This window comes from Poromitra crassiceps (genome assembly GCF_964638095.1).
Source record: "Poromitra crassiceps genome assembly, chromosome: 14".
In the NCBI taxonomy this organism is placed as follows: Eukaryota; Metazoa; Chordata; class Actinopteri; order Beryciformes; family Melamphaidae; genus Poromitra; species Poromitra crassiceps.
This window is the reverse complement of record NC_139633.1, coordinates 14,161,085-14,185,018: the sequence shown is the minus strand read 5'-3', so window position 1 is coordinate 14,185,018 and position 23,934 is coordinate 14,161,085. Positions and strand designations below refer to the sequence as shown.

Below are 23,934 nucleotides of genomic sequence, written 5' to 3'. Positions count from 1 at the left end.
TGGGCCCTTCCTGCTTTACCACCGAGCATAGACTGTGTATGAATGAATGAATGAATGAAAACTTTATTTAACAGATTGCAGAATGGGTACAATACAGTACGGCTCATTACACACAATTGTTAAGGGGATGCAGACCAGAGAAAGACGTTTGTCTTGTTTACATCAGGGTCCCCCATTTTCAATTCATTGTGACATTTATGACATACACAACATACATGACATCATGACATTTATGGCATAGGGCCCTAATACAATACATACATGACATACAGCATGACCTACATGACATACAGTATAACCATTTATTGTCAATGTCACAAACTCAACGTTCCAGCTGGGTACTTCCCATGGGTACTTCTCTGCCCAGAGCTTTTATTTTGAAACGAGGACACAACGTACGGGAAGTCGGAGGGATAAATCAGCTGGGATCCGCGGAAATCATCATCGGGGCGATTTCCTTCACTTCATCCATCTGTCAGCCTCTCCTACCCCTTCTCTCCCTGTATCCTGTTCAAGAAAACAACACATTTTGTTATAACGGCACACTGGCGATGTCGGAGACATACGGTAAGCAGAGCGGTTTGACAAGTAGTTCTCTGTCATGTAGGCTCAGAGATGGGATGAGGCAGGTGTGCCTAATAAGCCTTTCTCATCGTAAACAAATAGCTCGCAGGCTAAGCTAGCCGTTGTTAAAGGTTACTAGCCCGTCGTAACTATTAAAATCCGATGTCAACAACAACAGTACGCAGGTAATGCTGTAATTATTATTTATATTGTAGTTCACTCTGACCGTGCCCGTTCAGATAATATTTAGGTTACATAGTTTGGACTCCCACATAGCTAACGTTATAGCAGGTTGTACAGAAATGGACAGGGGGCTGACACCTGGGAATTTGGCTGGGGATGATGATGAAGCTGAAACTGACTTGAAGGTCTGACTGTAATCTATTCTAGTCAGTGTAGTGGGGGGGAGAAAGGCTGTCGATGATGGAGGCTTGGGGCACAGATTACACGGGTATGTGAGACAGTTGGGTCAAAAAGTCTCATACTTTTACAATGGCGGGATGATGATTATTTATGATGATGCTCATTTCAACTGTATGTGTATGCAGTGATCCTACCACCTTCATTACCGTTATGTCACTCGTGTTAGAGAAGTCATATTCAGTTATTGCCATTTGAGTTATTCTGATGGCTGTTTGAATATAGAAACAACTCATTGGATAATGTGCATCTATTATATGATGCTATCTTCTATTCTACTATGTTGTGTTCTTCTGTTGTATTTTATGTTTTGACAAAAGTATCTATTAGCCAGTGCTATAAAGATATGCACATCTTCGTGCAGTCTGCTCTATTCTGTTTATGGTGCACGTAGCATGTATGAATATTATCATCACGACTTGTGTGCATGTTCCCTCCTCAGATTTCCTGTTTAAGTTCCTGGTGATTGGGAATGCCGGGACAGGAAAATCCTGTCTGCTGCACCAGTTTATAGAGAAGAGATGTAAGTGCATACTGTGCATTACGTTACAGTTACAGTGCTTATACTGTAATGGTATTTATTACATGTGCTGAAATGTTCGTTTGTCATGTCACAATTTTATTAGAATATGGGATATGCGAACACTTCTCTCACCTTTTCTTCCATCTTATCTACTAATTCTTAAACATTAGTTCTAGCAATCAGTAACATTGGTTCTAGCAATCAGTAACATTGGTTCTAGCAATCAGTAACACTGCGTTTGGTTTGATTTGGTAGTGGCTCTTAGACACCAGTCCTAGTGAACATGTAATGTTACAAGTGTGCTTGGATTTAAGAATAAATAATCAAAGACTTAAAAATGCTTGGATTTATAAAGAGGTCCTCAAAAGTACTTGGATTGAGCCTACCAGAATCTCTGAGTTTGAACCTCGTGTGCTCTGTAATCTCCAAATTCACCTATGATACCATTTTTATATGTCATCAGTAGTGCTGCACCAAGCTTGATACACTTTCTTCAAATCTACAGTATACAAGTATACAGCGATTTGCTGATCGCTGCGCTGTCATTGGCTGTTGTGCTCTCTCGTAGGCGTTCTGAGCTCAAATATGCGGCTGGTCGCATTTTCCCAGGCTTTATTGCTTGAAAACTGCTAGAAAAGTCCTTGGAATGGATCATTACTAAACAGTGGCAACCCTGAAGTAGCTAAAGTGTAGTGTGTGTCTGTGTGAACAACAGTGCTGTTTGTGTGACTGTGTTCTTCATTACCTTCTACTGGCAAACAGCTTGCAGGTGCTGAGTGTGTGTTAGAGATGGAATTGGAAATTAAATTAATTGAATGTAAATAAAATGATCCATCTTGGGGGCATTTTTTGCCCCTTGATCACGGTTTTTAGGAGCATTCTGAGATTTCTTGGGGGCATTTTTCCATTTGATAATAATGGTAAGTAGATCATACAGTATATGTTTTTGTTTTGTTTTGTAGTTAAGGATGAGTCCAACCACACTATCGGAGTGGAGTTTGGCTCTAAGATCATCAGTGTGGTCAACAAGATGGTCAAACTACAGATCTGGGACACTGCAGGACAAGAAAGGTTCAGGTAGGAAAACATTTGACTATAAATAAATGAATAAAATTATACCGATTTCTGTAGAATAAAACTAACTGCATGGGCTTAGTCTCCCATGTGTTTATGCCTGTTACCATTACCAGATATTAGTTGTTACTATTTTTTTTTTTACTATTACCTGCATCGTTCTCATACACATTTTGGACACATGAAAGACAGAGTTATAGAAAAAATGTAATTTCTGAGTCATGGTTACAAAGTTGTTAATAAAAATGTCATGGATGTCTTCAGCTAAATGTTCATATATCATATGAAGCAGGCAATTTTGTTGTGCAATGTGTAAAATTGGGACTATTTATACCTACATTTCAGGCATTCAGATGAATTTATTTTTTAACTGTTTGAATGTATTTTGAGCAATTTGTGTGTCCCAGATATTATTATGGTTTTCATTCAAGTATGGTTATGGCCTGGGTGTGAGACAGAGTTATATTATCTCTTACTCTGACTCATCTCTTTGTCTAATGATGTGTTTGTCTGTCAGGTCAGTGACTAGAAGTTACTACAGAGGGGCGGCGGGAGCCTTGCTGGTCTATGACATCACCAGGTAAATCAGCCAATCAGAGAACTTGATTTCAGATTGTCACCTGTCTCTTGCACCTTTCCATGTTTTAATCTACCCAGCTCACCCAGCTTTCTCTCTCTCTGTCTCGGTCAGTCGTGAGACGTACAACGCTCTGACCACATGGCTGAGTGATGCCCGGATGTTGGCCAGTCAGAACATCGTCATCATCCTCTGTGGGAACAAGAAGGACCTGGACGCCGACAGAGAGGTCACATTCCTGGAGGCTTCACGTTTCGCACAGGAGAACGGTAGGATGGATGGATCATGACTGGGTGGGACTGTTTAAAGTCCCTGGAAACCAGAAATATTTTTTATTATTTAGCATTTTGAGTTCATCACATCACAGGAACCTATGTTAATAAGCCACCAGCCAAATTTGAACGATGATGAACGTCGCAAAGTATATAAATTTAGGTTTGACAGTCATGGCAAAAGTCATGAGAATCAATTAGATTTTAGAGTGTATTTTCTCCCGCGGACTGTGTGGGCGTGTCCCGTCTGCAGCAGGTCTCCGAGAGAGAGAGAGAGAGGGAAACGGAGACTCTCCGTTTCCCTCTCCGTCGGAGAGAGAGAGAGAAGGAAAGAGAGATGGAGTGTGTGTGTGTGTGTGTGTGTGTATGTGTGTGTGTGTGTGTGTTCGCGCATTGCTCGGCGAGAGGAAGACATCTCTGCCGCTGCGAGTGCACAGCGCTACTGTGTCGTCTGTGTGTCAGTGTGTGTGTGCGCGTGTGCGTGCATGCGTGTGTGTGATTCGATTAAATCTTATGACATGATAAGATCATGCATTTTAGCACCACGCGCATCGCTCTCTCCAATGAGGAAATGGAAATCCAGACCTTGTAGAAAAGTGTAGATTTTTGGGGTTAGGGTTGAAAGTACCGTAATGTAAACCACTTTCTGAGGGGCACAATTACTCACATAAGACCCTAGATTTAATAGAAGGTTTTTGTGGATTTTGGTTTCCAGGGACTTTAAGTGCATCTGTCTCTCTATATCTATATTACTGTAAATATTCCAATAGTGTCTGCAGCCATGGCAAAAGAGAGCTCCAGGCTGTTGTGCGAGACAGGCCATTATCTCTTTTCGCAGGTCCACAGTACTCGGTATGCCTAAAAGTGAGTGAATCTGGAGGACTGCGCTGCTATCATTTATACATATGCTTTTTTTAGGCCAAATAGCAGCTGCAATCTGGTCTTCCAATCAAGCATCAGTGTGTCAGAATGGAAGAAAACAGATTGAATAAAAAAGCTCTCTGTCACATAATGACTAGCAGATAGGAGTGATGCTGTGTACTGATCCAATCTCAAGGCTTTCATGTCAGCACCTGTATCCATGGCAACGAGATCAGCACATCAGTGTGTTCCAATACCAATAGTGTCTCCTGTTGATCAGATATTTTGTGATAATTTAGTCATTTTAATGGTATTTATGCTATGCATATTGTACACATTTCGCTTTTTTGTTTTGCTGTTGTTTGACACTAATGTTGATTTGTTGTGTACGTGTAGTATGTCAGTGATGTGTTTTTCATTTAAATATGTGTGAGATTGATGGTGATAATTTAATTGTGTGGAAATGTCTGATTGTGCGTGCGTGTGCTTCAGAGCTGATGTTCCTGGAGACCAGCGCTCTAACAGGGGAGAACGTGGAGGAGGCGTTTGTCCAGTGTGCCCGGAAAATCCTCAACAAGATCGAGTCAGGTAGGAATTCTGATCCTCACACGATCCTCATCTAACCCCTAATCCAAATCCCTACTTCCAGTACCCTCACCTGCTCAGCAACAACAACATGACAGACTTTAGGTTTGACTCAGCAAGAAACTCCAAACTCCCTGCAACTCAATGGGCGTCAACAAGACCAACAGAGATACTACTGACAGAACAGCAGGGATACTACTGACAGAACAGCAGAGATACTACTGACAGAACAGCAGAGATACTACAGACAGAACAGCAGAGATACTACTGACAGAACAGCAATGATACTACTGACAGAACAGCAGAGATACTACTGACAGAACAGCAGAGATACTACTGACAGAACAGCAGAGATACTACTGACAGAACAGCAGAGATACTACTGACAGAACAGCAGAGATACTACTGACAGAATAGCAGAGATACTACTGACAGAACAGCAGAGATACTACTGACAGAACAGCAGAGATACTACTGACAGAACAGCAACGATACTACAGACAGAACAGCAGAGATACTACTGACAGAACAGCAACGATACTACTGACAGAACAGCAGAGATACTACTGACAGAACAGCAGAGATACTACTGACAGAACAGCAACGATACTACTGACAGAACAGCAGAGATACTACTGACAGAACAGCAGAGATACTACTGACAGAACAGCAACGATACTACAGACAGAACAGCAGAGATACTACTGACAGAACAGCAGGGATACTACTGACAGAACAGCAGAGATACTACTGACAGAACAGCAGAGATACTACTGACAGAACAGCAGAGATACTACTGACAGAACAGCAGAGATACTACTGACAGAACAGCAATGATACTACTGACAGAACAGCAGAGATACTACTGACAGAACAGCAGAGATACTACTGACAGAACAGCAACGATACTACTGACAGAACAGCAGAGATACTACTGACAGAACAGCAGAGATACTACTGACAGAACAGCAGAGATACTACTGACAGAACAGCAACGATACTACAGACAGAACAGCAGAGATACTACTGACAGAACAGCAGAGATACCACTGACAGAACAGCAATGATACTACTGACAGAACAGCAGAGATACTACTGACAGAACAGCAGAGATACTACTGACAGAACAGCAGAGATACTACTGACAGAACAGCAATGATACTACTGACAGAACAGCAGAGATACTACTGACAGAACAGCAGAGATACTACAGACAGAACAGCAGAGATACTACTGACAGAACAGCAGAGATACTACTGACAGAACAGCAGAGATACTACTGACAGAACAGCAGAGATACTACTGACACTGGAGATCAGTGCCAAACCAGATGAGACCATACTGTTACACAGGGATGTAGGGGAGGGAAAACTTCATATTTTTTTCCTTTTTTACACAGAACAGAGTTCACCCAAGTTTTTAGGCTGACATAAAACTTTGTGACCTAAATTGAAGTGTGCATCATAGGGCAGTAAGTGGTACCAAACTGATGATAGGGTGTTTTTAAAGTATAAATTCATGTCTATTTATATGGCTGGTTGTTTATGGTGGAACTGTATTGTTTGAAAATAATGGTGATCTTAACCTCGAACCCCCCTGCACCCACCCTCTCTCTCTGTCTCTCTCTCATTCTCTCTCTCTCTCTCTCTCTCTCTCTCTCTCTCTCTCTCTCTCTCTCTCTCTCTCTCTCTCTCTCTCTCTCTCTCTCTCTAGGGGAGCTGGATCCAGAGAGGATGGGCTCAGGCATCCAGTACGGCGACGCCGCGTTACGGCAGCTCCGCTCCCCTCGGCGTGCCCAGCCACAGGGCACCCAGGAGTGTGGCTGCTAGTGGGCGTGCCCACACACACACAGACAGACAGACAGACAAGGTGAAGGGGCAAGGGGGGGGGGGCAATTTGGGGGGTGCCTGCACCTGCTTGTGTGTGTGACCCCCAAAAATTAAAGAAAGCTCTTCTTGCTGTGTGAGCACTGTTGTTGCGTGTGCATTTGCTATGTGGAAAGGCTGGTGCACAAGACGGTAAACTTTCAGGGAACAGTTCAACCCAAAATGAAGGTTCCCTAACGCCATTATACTGTACTCACCTTAATAGATCTATGGTACTCACCACATGTCTGTCCCTAACAAAAGCGAAATCAAAATGTTTTGCGGTCAAACAATTCTGAGTCCAAAAATGTGTTCTGTTCCACAGTGTACATAAACAGTGCTCCCTACTCCCTGCTCAGGGAAATGTTGGTTAAGGGAACTTCCCTCAACAAAATTTCTTCATTCAGAACTTCCCGCAACGTCACCAACACAGACATGACTTCCTCCATGCGTTACCCTGGAAACGTAAACGAAACCAAATTCTACTACCTACCGCAGCTAACATTAGCATTGCTAATGTTTGTCACAGCTACAGTATGTGACTAGCTAGTCACATAGCTAGCTAGCGAAACCAACGTAAGTTTAGTTTGCTAGTAGGAGTTGTAAGGTCTACAATAGCTCGTTTCCCTAGACTTCCCTAGAAATATCTATAAATCAGGTATAGGTAACTTAACCACTTAAATAGTCACATCAATAATGAGAACCCTCATACTGTTGGCTGCTGAGTTCCATACTGTGCTCAGTGCTTTGCCTAAGGGCTCCTCGAAGGAAATGGTTGGAGGAAGAGAGTCTTTCTCAGTTTCTTCACCAGACCGAGGATTTGAAGCAGCAGCTCATCCTACACAATTTAACAAATCTACCCAGTAGGCTTCAGCCACATACATCTGATATAAAACACCAATAACCTGCACATATCAGTGCCTTTATCCACTCCAGTATTATTAATGTGTGTGTGTGTGTGTGTGTGTGTGTGTGTGTGTGTGTGTGTGTGTGTGTGTGTGTGTGTGTGTGTGTGTGTGTGTGTGTGTGTGTGTGTGTGTGTGTGTGTGTGTGTGCGTGCGTGTGTGTGTGTGCATGCGCGTGCGTGCGTGCGCGTGTGTTACCAGGCAGGTGTGTGAAGACCAGGAGAAGGACAGACTTAGGGGGACCCCCAAAAAAATGTTGGGTTCAGGTTGCCGTGGTAGCAACTCTTCCCTGACCTTTGATCTTCGACCTTCGCAGGGACCCTTCAGAACCTTGTTGAGCCTTCATTGTTACAGCTGTATCTGCAGAGAGCTGAGAAGACTTCCTAGCCACACCCCTCTCTCAGAACTCTGAGGTAACCCTGGTCCCAACCAGAGACCGCCCGCCTCCCAACCACCTGCTCCACCATTGGACCAAACCCTTCCCAGCCCTCCAATCAGGATGTAAAGTGACATGATAATGTTGCGGTCTAACTTCCTGGACTGCTCTCTGCACCCCAGAGCATACCCCGCCTCCCTCTCTCTTTCTCTCTACCTCTCTACTGGTCTACACTTCCCTGCCACACACTTACCTAGCAGTCTACATGAAACCCTCCCCATCCTTTCTGTCTCACTTGCTTACCTACACATCTACAGGTTTCCCTTGAGCCTTGAAGATCACCTCGCCCGTCCACCTCCCTACCTGACTACTCGCCTACTTACCTTCCACACGACCTGCCTGTATTATACACACCACTAACAAACCATCTACCTACCTACCTTCTGCACTCCCTTACCTACACTCTGTCCCAGTAAGCTTCCCCAGCCTTATTACACTTCACCGACCTTCCTACCCCCACACTGCCTCTAGACTCCATCCCAAAACCTCCATCTGACCTTCGACCTCCAATCTGATCTCCGTCTATTCGTAGTATTCCCATGATGTCACACACATTTCCTACCAATTTGGTGCTTTACATTACACATTGGTTGTCTTTTTATATATATATACGGTATATTATTATTTTTTACATAACAAGGAAGAAAAACATAAGAACCACAAACATCTACAAAAAAAACATACAAAATACATACACATACACAAACAGATTCGCTCAGAACATAACCCCCCCTCCCCGCAGGACCCCACCCACACATTGGCTCACTTAGCTTACTATACTATACTATATGCCCATCAGCATGTACAAAACTCAGTGTGTCATTTGATTGTAATCACCTGTTGCTGTCAAAGATGGCAGTGTGGTGATGTAACACAATACTCCAGTACCTCCCTCCATCTCTGTCACTCCCTCCCCACCTCTCACCTGTGACTCCGACCCTCCATCTCGTTCTATACACTCCATCTATCTCTCTATCCAACCAACCAACTGCCTACTGATCCATCACTAACCTTCCTACCTGTCTCTCTCTTCTCTACCCTCTCTGAATCTCTCCCTACCCCCCCTACAGCATCTTACAGACTGTACAATGTTCCTGTATATAGAGATTGACGCATGTTTTATCAAAAAGAATATCAGAGTATTTCATTATGAAGAGTTATTATCTATAGATTATAGATCATATTCATCGTTGGTTTCATCATCCTCTTCTTCATCATGTTATGGCAATTTCTCTGCAGTATGGATGGGGTGTTTTCTGTGCATGACACACTGGACCACGACGACTAACACTATTATCATGGGGGGAAAAGCTGTCGTACTTTAAGCCCTCAAATGAAGAAGGATACATGTCCAGGTTGAAATATTCTGAACTGCCGTTGGGTTTCAGGTTGAAATATTCTGAACTGCTGTTGGGTTTTCAGTTTCTCCTCAGTCCACCTTAATCATTTGGACTGTGACTATTACACATCATTCAAAAGTGCTGTCTTTAATTTACAATTGTGCACAACATGCAGAAAAATCACCCATCTGAAAATGTGAAAACAGATTTATGGATTTGGCCGGGTTTGTCCAAAGGGTTCCTGTTTTGACCAAATGGCGCACCTCTGTCACCTAAATCCTCTTGCTCATCTACCAAGGTCTTCCATTCAAGAGCTTTGCTGAGACTGAAAAATGGACTACTGAGTGCTGGGGAAAGACCAGCTGAATGCATTTCAACTGTGTGAAAATATTTGACGTGGGCTTGGTTTATTTTATTTATGGAAGCTTTGTGTCATATTTTAAGATGTAAAAAACTCTTCAACAATTTAACGCCCCAGTCCTGATTTTTTGGACCACTTTAATTTTGGGTAGATTTTTTATATATTCTTCAAGATTTGACTTGAATAAGGAAGATGGGTGTTTTGGAAGTTTCTTCTGTTTCAACTGCTGTAACTACAGCTTAAAGTGCTGATACATTCACAAAAACCATTTCACCAAGGCTGTGTGCCTGCGTCTGGGAGACTGTTGTTCACTTTGGTTGATGATGGATATTATTGACTGTTTTTCAAAGCGCTGTAATGACGGTAACCGCGGTAAGACAGTTTTACTTCAGTGTGTACAAACAGAAGACATGTCCTATGTTCTTAACTTCAGTGGTGGGATTGCCCTTCTGTTATCATTTGGATTATGGGTTAAGCTTATTTAAGTCAAGCGCACATCAAATTGTTAAAATATTTCATATGATTTTCAACTATGTCTTATCTGACAGTGGCTTTGGCTGCTCACCATCGGGTTGTTGCTGTTTAGCATTTATGCCATCAGTTCTCTCGTCTATTTGAATGTATGTTTATTATTTGTTTATTTTTCCCTTGTCATGAATATCATTATTTTTTAATTTATTGTGTATGATAAAAGCAGATGTTTTTAAAATAAAACAATTACAAATCTAGAATTCAGTTAGAGATGTATTTATTTTCTGAGTGTACTGCCATAATGGACAACAAAAGATTTTCAGTGGAGATTTCCATTGACAATGGCTATTTGTGTGTGTCTGTTGTAATGGACACAGTATAGGAGACAACGGAAGGAAAAAGAGGATGAAAAACCGCAGTCAGGCTTGAAGTCATGACAAAAAAAGTGCACGGTGGCATTTTCCTTTAAGAAACTTGATGACTCAATTGAAAGTCCCCAGAATAATGTGTATTTTGGCCAAGTAAAACAAACCAACATACACTCGACAGACAGGTGAAAAAAGTTATTTATTTCTTAAAAGCTTTGTACCATGTCAGTCAACCGCAGCATTTTGTCATCAAAACCATCTGAAACACACGTGTTAAAAGCTTCAAAATGTCAATGTGTTGTGAAAGTAGTTGTCCTTAAAGCCAGAGGTTCTTAGACTTTTCGAGTCCAGGACCTGATGACACAAACTCCTAACATCCTGCAGCCCTGGCTCATTCAAATCCACTGGCTGTCATGTGGGGACGATTGGGGTCCCACTCCTGATTTCAGGAACCCGGCTGTGTCTGATATGAGTTACCTCTTTACTTTCTTCCATATAACTCTTCACAAAACCAGACTGTGTGATTTGCCCATGGATGGAAGTGAAGTAATTTTGGTGCCTTAATTGTTTGCCTGCCATCTCAGTTTCTTCTCAATTATCACCCATTCAACGTCTGGCAAAGGGACACTATGCTGGACTGAAACTTACAATCCATAGGCAACAGAGCTAGATAACTAACCACACACCAGTGACGACATCACGCACCCATCATCATCCAAACAGTGAACACAGCTGTGCAGATATACTGGGAAGCAGTCAAATGTCTCTACAGTATTAACAGGGTGTTCACCATAAAGCTTGGTCTTAGTAATACATCAATGAGTCACTCAATCTACTACTACTACTACTACTACTGAACTATCTTGTTTGGTTACTGCTTTCTGAGATTGTCAGAATTCACCCACCAGATCTATTAAGAAAATGCCCCTGAAGCGACTAATTAAAGCATCACAATATTGCACAAGATTTCACAATGGCTTCTTCTCGAATCTATTGTAGCTAGTCCTGGCTTAAGTTTTCTCCTAATCATATTGCAGCATAACTAGTTAAACATTTTTGTTGAAAACACAGTACTGGAAAAACTAAATCATTCCACAGGCGAAGCAGACAAAATAATACTGAACTTAAGAGCAGCAACAGCAAAAGAAAACGATTACACTTTTTTGTCTGCTTAGGTGCATGAATACAACTTTGTCTGATGCACAATACATTCACACACATATAACAAACATACAGAGCATCTAAAAAATGTACACAATAAAGCAAAAAATCTAACTTGTTCACAAAATATACCGTACAAATGAGACTTCGGCAAATTGACAGTTCTAATTTGCAATGTGCTGTCGGTGGTGACTTAGGAGAGAGTGGATTCTTATCTATGCGTGTAATATGTTAATATGTGTTTCCTCTCAATTTGTATCTGTATTAATGGTGATTAGATGTCATTTGCGTTTTGGATTTGCATGCATCCTTGTTTTGGTCCCTTTTGTTTCTGCAGCATATTCAGTGATAATTTATGATGATAAAGGCCTTCGCTCTAAACAATGACACTTCACGTATGTTTTGACGGGAAATTCAGTTAAAATATAGATTGTATTTCAATCATTTTATTTTTCCAAGCTATGGTGGAAAAATCTTTGTGACATCCAGCTTGTGACATCCAGCAACCGCTGAATGAGTAGAGGCAACACGCTGGCATCTACAGTGTCACACACTGTTCACAGTCATCAAGTGGGTTTAAAAATCACACACACACACATCATCCATTTTCATAAACTGTTAGCACCAGGTTGATTAATTACTGCAGACATGCACACGCGTGCGCACACACACACACACGCATACACGCGCGCGTGTGCGAGTCTGTCCTATCGGGAGCGGGCAGAGAAGCAGCGCATGTACTCAGTGAGCCAGGGGTTGAACTCGGGCTGAGTCAGCTGTGTTCTCTTGTCCAGACCAGGAGATCCGGCTCTTCGGCGCTCGGCTCTCTGGGTCTGGATCTGGCGCTCCACCTCCCGCTTGGTCTTCGCACGGAGAGCCGAATCGTGGATCTGACAAGAGGAAACCAACAAAACTTGTGACAAACAGACACAAAAGCACTAGGCGGAACGACAGAACGGAACTGCAGATTTACCTCTGTAGTAGACGCTGCAGGCCAAACGTTGTATGTCTTCTTGCTGGCTATATCTACATGCTTCTCCCCACAACCGTACAGAGCAAAAGGATGTCCTCTCTGCTTGTTGTTGTCCTCCCTGGGCTTCCGTAGTGGTGCAGGCCTGACCCGCGGGGGGCACCACGTGTGTTTAGACGATTTGGAGGGTTTACTGCCTCTACTGCTGGCCCTCTGCTCCTCTCTCTTCTCCTCCGGCTCCGCTGTCTCCTCAGGTCCTCTCGTCTCACGGTCAACCAGGGCTCCTGAAAGGAACAAAGGATTATTAATTATCTTGCGCCAGCTCCTTTGGCACATAATGTTAGAACAATATGATACAATGAATATACACAACATCCCAATATAGTTTTCCTCAATCACTTTTATAGCTAACTCTTACCGTGGACTCCAGAAATCTGAGGAGACAGGCCCTCCTCCTCCTCTGGGAGAGGGATCTTCAGTGTGGGCACTGAGGTTTTGGGCGGAGTCCCATGTTGCTTATGTCGCCTGTCTGTCCTCTCTCCATCACACTGCTCCCCCGCAGCCTCTGTCTGCAGTCTGGTGGTCTCAGACCCGACCTGGTTCTTTCTGGGTGGTGGAGTGGCACTTCCTGAGTCCGAGTCGCTCTCTGAGCCGCTCCAGAACCAGGGGTTGTGTGAGTGCTCCAGCAGCCTGCGGGTCAGCCTGTACCCCACCATCTCATCATAACACTTGGTGTACGTCTCCCATTTGGGGTCCTTGAATTTCTTCATGTACTCCGAGCGGGTCCTCTTGGTCACCATCTTCTCTCCTTTTCGCTGTCAGTTGGGCTTTTTGAGCTGAAATCTGTATCAGACCATGAAGCTGAAAGACTCAAACTCTGCCAAGTAATGCTATCATGGTTACACAATCATAGCAGGTCAATAACAAAATGTAACAACTGCTAAAGTTACATCATCATCATCTCAATTAAAATGGCCTAAGTGCCTGATGGGTTAGGGTGGGAGGGTTGAGGGGAAAAAAAGAAAGTAAAAAAATGTATGAGACACACTGTATGTTACTATGTATATTGATATTGCTGGTCTCTAATAAATAAATATATTTAAAAAATTGCCTAAGTGGGTGGGCGGCACTGGGTGGTGTCTGTTAAGCCCAGTTTAGACCAAAGATTCACTGCGAGACAAGTTGAAACTTGCAACTACTTGCAACCAGCCCCTGCAAGTTGACAGGCTGAATTGCTGGCAAGGCCATCAGCCTACACCACTGCAACTTTTCCCTGCAACATTCCAAAACAGTTTTGTCTCGTTGCAAATCTTCTGGACTTCAGCCACGATTGTGACATCATCAGTCATAAATCAGTGATGTCACTTGGGCAATTGTGATGTCATCAGTGATGTCACCAATGATGTCATCAATTATGTCACTCGAGCAATTGTGATCACATCAGCGATGTGCAAGTGAGGGTTTAGCCAGACATTTTTAAGTGGTTTCTGAAAATCACGTAAAAAAAAAACATTTACGCTTCAAAAGTCATAAGTGGTCCTCGTTTGTGAAGATGATCTTTCTGAACACAAACTTCATTTGCTGTTTCATAAACTTTTGTTAACCGCAGACCTTACTTATTTCATGCATTTGCGATTTCTGGGTAAAAGCTAGCCTCAAGTTGAGGCCCTCAACGCGACTCATCAGTCAGATTCAGCACCCGGACAGCGCCGCTTGTTGTGTGGGGTGCAAAAATGCTTCATCAGATTCGCTTTGTAAATCATTTTTGTCAAAAAAGTAGCGTATTAATGCTTGGAGTTTACTCAATATTATAATTTTGTGGTGTAAAATATTTATATATTTTGTGGTCTATAATTTTTTTACTACAAAAATTGAAGAAGACTGGTGAGTCTCGCGTTGAGGCTACAAAAATAGAAGAGGACCAGGGTGAGTTCATAGGGAGAAAAGTTCGTTTCTCCAGTCTTCACCCTAGAAATCTTCTAATAGCCTAGGCTAGTTAAAAAGAAAAAGAAAAAAAGTATTGTGATATACAATAGCCTATACCAAACATGCCATCGCCCTCGCTAATGTACGACGTTTTTGTCCACGCACCTTTGTGAATGAAACCGAGTAGCTATTTTCGTGACGCCGCCAGTCAGACTTCAAATCTCGAGCCGTTAAAGCAGCTGCCTGGAGCCTGGAGGCTGAGGACACGCCCTCTTTCTCTGGGTCGACTTGTACAAGGACGAGTTTTAGCTAGGCTACCATGGCATGGGCTAACCTGGGACCGCACCTCTGCTCCGTGGGAACCCAGGCGGCGTTTGTCGACCCCGTAATTTACCTGTATTGGCGATACTAGGCTAACAGTTCTGAACTAGCTAAATATTTGCGGTCACCGGTAAAAACAAAGCCGTAAACACCGAATTTCCTGAATATGATGACGCCATTGTCACGTTACTCTCTGATTGGTTCTAGTAATCTATCTAAACGACTCTCCCAGATTTCCAAACGGCCAGTAGCGGTCAAATCACAGCAGTGGAGATACATCAGTGGAGATGGCTGCAGTGTTTTCTCCAAAGCTTCAATATCAGCCAGCCAAAAGGAGGTCGATCAGCTCGCCTTATTCGATCGCCGTTTTTGGACTAAAACTCGCTTTACCGTGTTACAATGTCCATTGTCTACTAATCGTCAATGATACATTAACATTCACTGAAACGTGTTATTTATAGATGTGTTAATCATAAGGGAATGTGGGATAGCTATTATCGCCTGTCTATGCATGCCTGTTGAATAGGCTACACCTAAATATAAGACTTATTGATTTACAATCTTAATTAGACTCGTATCTACAACAGAACGGCTTGACAGGAGAAATTCGCAGCAGATCCGGTTTGCAAGAGTCTATTTTGGTGTACAATACTTACACGGATTCGGATTCGCGGAAGCTAAACAGAACAGATGGCGTTCACAGTGGTCATCACAGGCTGCGTGCGTCCTTTAGCTCCGCCCGCTCAAGACGTTTTAAAAAGCCACACACCCGCAACAGGTGGCTCTGCGAAGAATGTTGCTTTCCACGGTTTGGATGTGAATGATTTCGATCATATGATTAGAGGGTAGGCATATAAAACAACATTTTAGGCTATATAGCCTACTAGTTATAGCTATTTAATAGGAGCACTCACACCTCCAGCACATAAACAGAGAATGTTAATGGGTAATAGGCGACAGGACATAGCCTACACTTGCTTATTAATTTATTGGCGACTGATGATGGGTCATGTCCCCTTTTGGTCAAGGCTTATAATCTTCCAGTAAGCCTATAGGCTGTGGGATTGTGCATCATTTGCTGTTTTTGGATTTGAATTCTCGTTAATATATTTTTTTATTAGCCTACATTTTATTGATTCTATTACAGGCTGCTCATATTGGAAGATGATGGAACATGTTGAAGCTGGCAGGCAAGCGCCACAGACGCGCACCCGCGCACGTTTAGCCCGGACCCAAACCCATACCCAGACAACCCGGGGTGCTCTCATGCATATATAAGGCAGGGTTGCAGAGTGTCTGGTTTTGTCTAAAGATGGTGTGGGGCAGCGTGTAGCCGCGGAGGGCAGGGCGGGCAGCTCAGCGGGATTCAGAGCCGGGTGTCGGGTGTCCCGTGCTAGTGATCCGCTCGGAGCTGCTGCTGCCTGGGCACATTCCTGGCAAGTCGACTGTCGGAGGCTGAGGGCTCGCCTTTCACCGCTGCTGTCACCCACAACCGTCACCCACCCAGCGGAGACAGAGAGCCACCCCGGCGCCCCCATCGACCTCACTCCCATTTTTCTCCCAGACCTGGTCAGCTGGTTGATAGGCCTATATGTCATTATATAGGCCTATATATAGGTCTATTTTAGCATAGGAGTAGAATAAAGTAGGCTATTAGAGATTACCGTTAGGCTATCAGTTTCCATTAGGCCATAGCCTTCATTCATCTCTCTGGGGATCGTTTCAGTCATGTTGGTTCATTATCCCGGTGTTAGGCAATTAGGCTAGGTATAGGCTATTCCATAGGTCTCTTAAATTAGACTGGCTTTGATAGTGAGCGGCCTATGCAATAGGCTATTTGAACCTTTAGGTGACATTGCATTTGCTGAAGAATTCTCCCATGCACGTTTTGAATGATAGCTATAGGCCTATCATTCACATTCCCAGATTTCCACCTTGTCAATATGTTTTTTAACCCTTTCCCCCTATCATCTGTTAGAAAGAAGAAACAGTGGGGAAAAAAATACCAAATAATGGACTTTAATAAATTATTAGTAGTCATGTATATACACTTACATTCACATGTGTTGGGCAACATGTCGTTATTTGTATTTTTTTATTAAATTTTTTGGGGTTTGGATGCATGGTTCAGTTTCACAGCTTGTTTCTCCGTACAACACAGACAGCAGACAGCAATAAAATATGCAGCTTTTAAAAGAATAGAAAAATGCATAATGTCAGTTGACAGCAGAGTGCCGCTGTGTCGCAGAGGGTGGTCCTCCTCGTTTGATCTCCAAATAGCTGGTGGTGACAATGGAGATGATGGAGAAGAAGACGGAGGATTTAGAAGCACTTCCTGTGGACAATGCTGGGGCCTGCCTCGTCGTATTCCTGCTTGGAGATCCACATCTGCTGGAAGGTGGACAGGGAAGCCAGGATGGAGCCACCGATCCAGACGGAGTACTTCCTCTCGGGGGGAGCAATGATCTGAAGGAGGAGGAGGCGGATTAATATGGAGGTGTCACATTGCAAACAGTCGCATTAAGGTAACTTCTGAAAGAATGGGTATATCCAATACTGTCTTCTGCAAGGATGGGACGATTTGCATGTCCTGAACAAAGTCAGTGAATTTATCGTGAGTTTTTAAAATAAAATTAGATGAGCAAATCGTCAACTAATTTAATATATACTGATCATAGCTGGCTTGTTCAATAAATTCGTGTATGTAGCCTATTTAATGAGCAAATTGTGCGTAAAATCATCTTCCATTAAGGCCCTATAGTAATACTAAGCTATTATATTTTTCTCATATTTGTGTTTTTATATCTACCTTGATCTTCATGGTGCTGGGGGCCAGGGCAGTGATCTCCTTCTGCATACGGTCAGCAATACCAGGGTACATGGTGGTACCACCGGAGAGCACATTGTTGGCGTACAGATCCTTGCGGATGTCAATGTCGCACTTCATGATGCTGTTGTAGGCGGTCTCGTGAATGCCAGCAGACTCCATACCTGTTCAGATGAGAGTGACAAGTATTAGCCTAAAAGAAGGGCTCACATCCACTGTTTGAAATGGTATTGATTTGAAGGAGAATAATTGTATGGTCATGTGTCATCTCACGTACCAATGAAGGAAGGCTGGAAGAGAGTCTCGGGACAACGGAACCTCTCGTTACCGATGGTGATGACCTGACCGTCGGGAAGCTCGTAGCTCTTCTCCAGGGAGGAGGAGGAGGCAGCGGTGGCCATCTCGTTCTCGAAGTCCAGAGCCACATAGCACAACTTCTCCTTGATGTCGCGCACGATCTCACGCTCAGCTGTATGGGGACAAGTTGATGTGTTGTTACTCAAACAGTGGAGCCCTCAAACCGCACGATTTCCACATAGACACCTGTGCGTAAAAGCTTAACCATGAGAGTCACATGGTCAGCCTAAGTTGCAAATGCTGAAAAATACTATAGACTGAAGTCTTCTTTTATCTTTTTTAACATGACTTAGAAATAACAAAATAGCAGCAATATAATCAATGACCATATTTGTGTATAAATTACACAAAGTCCTCGTAGCTTTATTTTATGTTTATAGGCTATTTTATAGGCTAATTGTTTTTCCCAATATTTTTGTTTATTTTGGAGTAGGCTGTGTAAAGAAAGAGGTCCTCACCGGTGGTGACGAAGGAGTAGCCACGCTCAGTCAGGATCTTCATCAGGTAGTCGGTCAGATCGCGACCAGCCAGGTCCAGACGCATGATGGCGTGGGGCAGGGCGTAACCCTCATAGACTGGGACGTTGTGGGTCACACCATCACCAGCATCCAGCACAATACCTGGAGAGAGGCAAGGCGCATCGATTCAGTTAAGACACCAAAGAGTCCAACAAGGAAAATACACTGAATAAATCTGTCCTGTCTGTGCGTAAAGTTGTGACTAAAATAATGTTTCTAGCAGTTTACCAATACACAGGTCTGGCTGTATTACGTTTTGGTCTAACTATTCGTTCATGTCATCGTATAAATGCCATAAAATGACAATAAATTGGCATTGAATGAGTGCGTAAAAGTTGTGCGTAAAATGGCTTATCTGGGGAAAATGCGCATTCATGGCTATTTTGTTTTGTGTTTGTTAGCTACATTTACCGATACTTTTATCCGGTACATTAGATCAGTATGAGGGCTTCTGACTGTGGTATGTGTCAGCTGTAGCTATATTCCTGCTGTTGTTTTTAGCTCTGTGATCAAGTTAGCTGTCTGCTGCTGTTGTCAGTCTTACCGGTGGTACGGCCGGAAGCGTACAGGGACAGGACAGCCTGGATAGCCACATACATGGCGGGGACGTTGAAGGTCTCAAACATGATCTGGGTCATCTTCTCTCTGTTGGCTTTGGGGTTCAGGGGGGCTTCAGTGAGCAGGGTGGGGTGCTCCTCGGGTGCCACTCTCAGCTCATTGTAGAAGGTGTGGTGCCAGATCTTCTCCATGTCGTCCCAGTTGGTGATGATGCCGTGCTCGATGGGGTACTTCAGAGTCAGGATACCTCTCTTGCTCTGGGCCTCGTCGCCGACGTAGCTGTCCTTCTGACCCATACCGACCATGACACCCTGAAGGGAGGAGAGAGGACATGCGGAGGAAAAGGTTAACCGGGGCCGTCAAACAATCATTATCGACAGAGAAAGATATGACCTTCTGGCTGAGATTAAAGTCTTTACTGTGTGGCGGGGCACAGAAAGGCAGGCATGGTGACGGTTGCGTAATGTATCAAATAGCACCGTGGGCCACACAGACCGACACAGAGAACACATTGTGTGACTGTTATTTAATTGATGTGACTAATTTAGTCCCAGGGAGCAGAGGGCTGCACTGAGTGTGAAAAGGGCAGAAATGACCTCGCCCGGCATGGAAACATATTGCCACGCTCTGTTGTCGCCTGATGATTTCTATAGATGCACAAAAATCAATTTAATTGTTAATAAAAAAGACTGCAAATGCCCGCAAACAATGTTTTCCTCTGCCAAATTGCTATTTGATTGAATAACCAATTAAGTGATGTAAAACTGTAAATTGCATTGTGTTTATATAAATTATAACGAATAGTCTGAGGTGTTCTGCACTGGGCCATATGGGAAACATTTTGAGCAAATCTAGATTATTATTATTATTATTATTATTATTATTTTATCCCAAAGATTTGACCAATTACCAATTTCCCAATTATCTTATCATTCTTATCTGATCATTTCTTCATTCTTCAAGAGCTATTGTCCATCTGTCTTTCCTCAACATGTTGCCCGTGTAGCCCGTTATTGCAGTAAGATTTCCTCCGCTGTTTACCTGATGACGGGGGCGGCCGACGATGGAGGGGAAGACGGCCCTGGGGGCATCGTCTCCGGCGAAGCCAGCCTTCACAAGGCCGGAGCCGTTGTCGCACACAAGAGCGGTAGTCTCATCGTCGTCACACATGATGGCTTCTGGAGCGGAAGAGAGGAGGAAAGGTTCAGGTCAGTACAACTGTTTGACAGTGTGACACATGATAATGTGATATAAATTACATTCAAAATGAAAGTTGTGTTTGCCCTTTCGCTCGTTTTTTTCTAGCCTACTATTCGTTGTTAATTTAACAATAATTTAAATTTGTAATTTTAATGTAATTTAGGGATATGCTTGCTTCAAATCTGTCCATGCGTAATGGCCAGCCGGCCATTACGCGTTACTGTCATGCGTAATGGCCAACCGTCCATTACGCATGACAGTGGCTATGCCATACATCGCCTGTGGTCAACAAAACTCACTTAACAGCGATTACCATACTAATTACGTGCTTTAGGGTAGTCAATTTGCAAACATGTCTACTTTCCCATCTGGATGTGGTCAGTCTAATGCACTATTCTGTTATTCTAACTTGGTAAGTAGTTCTACAGTCATATAGAGCAAAACCACTTGATTGCACAGATTTGTGCAATCAAGTCATTCTAACAATCAGGTAAATCAATCTATCCCCACAGCCTGGCTATTCTCCCAGTATCATGTTTTCCTGCCTGTGTCTAACTGGGCTGAAGGCGCATGGCGTCTTGCAGCATCAGCATCTTTCCCAGGTTCAGTGTTAGAGTTAAGAGATGCTTTTGAAGAAAATCAGATTCAGTCAATCCTCAATCCCCAGGCCTGGATACTCCAGTTGTAGAGTTTCTCAAGTCCAGTGCTGTCCAATATTTTCTATGATAGCTCACTCAGTCTATCCAAATGCCCAGGCCTCAACTATCAACAAGTATTTTCCGTCTCATCCAGGTTTCCTACAGCCTATACTCCAGTAGAGTTCCCCAGGTTGCCTCCAGTGCATGGCAGCTGGTCCTAGCTGGCCTCATACTGCTGGTCTAGTCTCATTTCTGCTCCAGCAGAGTCCCCAGTGTTGCCTTGGTTCCATAGGTAGCCTACATGATCTAGCCTGGTTTCCAGAGTTTGGCTCCTGTGGTAGCTGGTCCTATAGCTGATGTCTTACCTTGGGAGTGTTTCTGCCGTTCGGAGTGAGAAGGACCCAACGAGTGCTATTGCTGAACCAGCTACACTCCTCGTTGCTGCCCGTCCACCTTATATACCCGACGTCCACCATTCACAACCGTGGGCACTGGCCCCAATCCCGGCCCTCTGCCATATTAGGCTGTTGACAGGCCGAGGAGGAGGAGGAGAGGAGGAGCGGCGAGGAGAAGGGGATTCCATGAGAGTCCAGGAGGATCGGGAGGTGAGTGACGCTGCGCGCCCCCGGCGAGGTTTTCCAAGAGAGAGAGAGCGCGCGCCATATATGGAACTGTCGCTTTGACCTCCCCGCTCGGCGCGCCGCGGACCTCAGCGCGCCCGGTGCGGGGGCCCACCTCGAGGGCCGTATATGGAGCGCGCCTTGGGCCATTGGGGGTTTCTACGGGAGACGACAGTTGCTCCCCATCAGGGGTCTAGATTTGGTGCTACTAGGCCGCATAACGGGAAAATGCTGCCCTCATCTGAACACATTTAGGACACACTGGGGGCTGCGCGCCTGAACGTGACCAAAGTGCCAATTAGAGTTAAGTTCACACTTCACACTTAGTTTGAGCAACACTCCTATAAAACGACACAAACTTTTGGTAGGATAGATGCTTAAAAACTAATTCTATGCCAAATAATACTAAAATAAATAAATGTAATTTAATGGCATTTTTATTGATTGAATTCAACCTTTTAATTGACCACAATTCTCTTTTCCAAACAATGAATAAATTTGAGGGCTGAGGGAAACAAATATTTCTCTGTCTTTGTGTATAGGCCTATCTGCAAATATGGTGCACAAGGTAGCCTATACATTTCTGTTATCATCTTACTACTGCATAGGCCTAAACGAATTGCAAAACTTAACATCTTTGCAGAAAGTCTTATTCTTAACAATTATGCCTATTGCAAACTTTTAAGACGTCTTTCGTAATGAAGGTACAACTACAAATCCATTAGTGCCTAAATTATTTTATATACATTTATTGATTGCAAAATATTCCATTCTGCAGAGCACAACAATATGATTTATTGTGAAAAAATGCACTGTGTGCTTATTGTATAAATACAGTAAGGAGAAAAACCATTACATAAAACAAATTCATGAGCCAACAGCTGACATCTAATCTGCAGGGACTACTCCGCTCTGTCACTGGAGGAGCGGGATTAATTATAACTTTAAGGCAGACTAGTGCATGTGTATGGCTGGCATACGAGTGAGCAACAGACAGAGAAACAAGTGTGTGTGTGTGTGTGTGTGTGTGTGTGTGTGTGTGTGTGTGTGTGTGTGTGTGTGTGTGTGTGTGTGTGTGTGTGTGTGTGTGTGTGTGTGTGTGTTCTAAGTTGGGGCGCGAGAGGCCAGAGGGAGGGGATGGGTGTGGGGAGGAGGTGCCAAGGAGCTTATAATAAACTCAAAGGAAGTGACGCATAGCAGAAGAAGAGGGACACATGTAGAGAAGAAGAGAAAGAGACATTTGAGGAGATACGAGAGGGAGACGAGGAGGGGGAGAGAGGTGTGGACAAAATAGAGAGAGAGAATTGGGAAGTTGGAGAAAGACCTACATGCAGCTGCAGAGGAGAGAGATTGGCAACTCTTTGAGGATTATTCATAAGGACAGGGAATGGAAAAGTAGTATCACAATGCACTGCTCATTATAAGAAACAGGAAATCATCATCATCATCAAAAGCATATCACAGCTGTTGGAAAATATACCTCTTGTCCTCAGAATGTTGTGAGAGTATCAAGGCTGTCGCTGTTTGGTCACATATATTTAGAGCTTCTGTGAAACATCAATGAATATAGTGTCACCTCACAGCAAGAAGGTCGTAGGTTCTGTGTGGAGTTTGCATGTGCTCCCCGTGTTCGTGTGGGTTTCCTCTGGGTGTTCTGGTTTCCTCCTAGTGTCTAAACATCTAAAGCTATGCTGTGTTTGTGTAGTATTGTAATGTATATAATCTAGTAAAATGCATTATGCAACTGTTGTGTGTATATCATATGCTATATGCCCTTTGAGACATGCTTGTGATAAGGGTCTATAAACATAACATAACTGAACTAATTACTGAATAAAACACTGTTGGTCATCATTTAAGGTAAAAACACCTGACCATATTGCAGCAGAACGCTCTCCCATATCTCAGCCTTGAGGCTGGATTCATGGGAGCAAAGACATGTTGATGTGTAACCTTTCATGAGCCAGATTCCTGATCAAAACTGGTTGGATATGACACATTCACTTCCTGTGTAAACACAGATGAGGAGAAAGGGAGAGTTGGAAAGAAAGAGAGTGTGACTATAAGGGGTAAGGTTAAGCACCTAAACATTGAAGCAATGTTTATGGCTCTTTTTAAGTAGGCCTATACAACTGTCAGTTGAGCCAGAGGAGATGGATGTTTAGGGAGGTTGAATCAAATGGCCCTGCACTGAAAAACAGACAAGCTTTATTTTT

At 43.5% G+C, this 23,934-nt stretch overlaps 3 protein-coding genes across 3 annotated transcripts; 1 reads left to right on the top strand and 2 right to left on the bottom strand.

The window, feature by feature from the left end:
* The first annotated feature begins 458 nt into the window (after nt 1-458).
* rab4a (RAB4a, member RAS oncogene family) lies at nt 459-8,089 on the top strand. Its single transcript, XM_083650398.1, has 8 exons — nt 459-567; nt 1,427-1,507; nt 2,470-2,584; nt 3,099-3,161; nt 3,273-3,427; nt 4,784-4,879; nt 6,590-6,745; nt 7,848-8,089. Exons 1-7 carry the CDS (start codon nt 552-554, stop codon nt 6,703-6,705), a joined length of 642 nt encoding a protein of 213 aa, XP_083506524.1. The 5' UTR covers nt 459-551; the 3' UTR covers nt 6,706-6,745; nt 7,848-8,089.
* A 2,762-nt stretch (nt 8,090-10,851) lies between these two features.
* On the bottom strand, nt 10,852-13,569 carry ccsapb (centriole, cilia and spindle-associated protein b). The gene is made up of 3 exons (XM_083650356.1): nt 13,172-13,569; nt 12,757-13,037; nt 10,852-12,673 (listed from the first exon to the last, which is right to left on the bottom strand). The coding sequence occupies exons 1-3, from the start codon at nt 13,551-13,553 to the stop codon at nt 12,491-12,493; spliced, it is 846 nt and encodes a 281-aa protein (XP_083506482.1). The 5' UTR covers nt 13,554-13,569; the 3' UTR covers nt 10,852-12,490.
* A 3,475-nt stretch (nt 13,570-17,044) lies between these two features.
* Nucleotides 17,045-21,470, bottom strand: LOC310788961 (actin, alpha skeletal muscle A). Its single transcript, XM_083650566.1, has 7 exons — nt 21,464-21,470; nt 20,302-20,438; nt 19,247-19,571; nt 18,643-18,804; nt 18,105-18,296; nt 17,810-17,991; nt 17,045-17,466 (listed from the first exon to the last, which is right to left on the bottom strand). The coding sequence occupies exons 2-7, from the start codon at nt 20,428-20,430 to the stop codon at nt 17,323-17,325; spliced, it is 1,134 nt and encodes a 377-aa protein (XP_083506692.1). The 5' UTR covers nt 20,431-20,438; nt 21,464-21,470; the 3' UTR covers nt 17,045-17,322.
* Nucleotides 21,471-23,934: the final 2,464 nt, after the last annotated feature.

Coding starts and splice junctions, on each gene's coding strand:
- LOC310788961 (XM_083650566.1), bottom strand. CDS start 20,430: ATGTGTGACGACGATGAGACTACCGCTCTTGTGTGCGACAACGGCTCC. Junction 19,572..20,301: donor TCGGCCGCCCCCGTCATCAG/GTAAACAGCGGA, acceptor TCCTCCCTTCAG/GGTGTCATGGTCGGTATGGG. Junction 17,992..18,104: donor CTTCCAGCCTTCCTTCATTG/GTACGTGAGATG, acceptor TCATCTGAACAG/GTATGGAGTCTGCTGGCATT.
- rab4a (XM_083650398.1), top strand. Junction 1,508..2,469: donor CCAGTTTATAGAGAAGAGAT/GTAAGTGCATAC, acceptor TTTGTTTTGTAG/TTAAGGATGAGTCCAACCAC. Junction 2,585..3,098: donor GCAGGACAAGAAAGGTTCAG/GTAGGAAAACAT, acceptor TTTGTCTGTCAG/GTCAGTGACTAGAAGTTACT.
- ccsapb (XM_083650356.1), bottom strand. CDS start 13,553: ATGGTGACCAAGAGGACCCGCTCGGAGTACATGAAGAAATTCAAGGAC. Junction 13,038..13,171: donor TCAGATTTCTGGAGTCCACG/GTAAGAGTTAGC, acceptor TGTTCCTTTCAG/GAGCCCTGGTTGACCGTGAG. Junction 12,674..12,756: donor CTGCAGCGTCTACTACAGAG/GTAAATCTGCAG, acceptor TCCTCTTGTCAG/ATCCACGATTCGGCTCTCCG.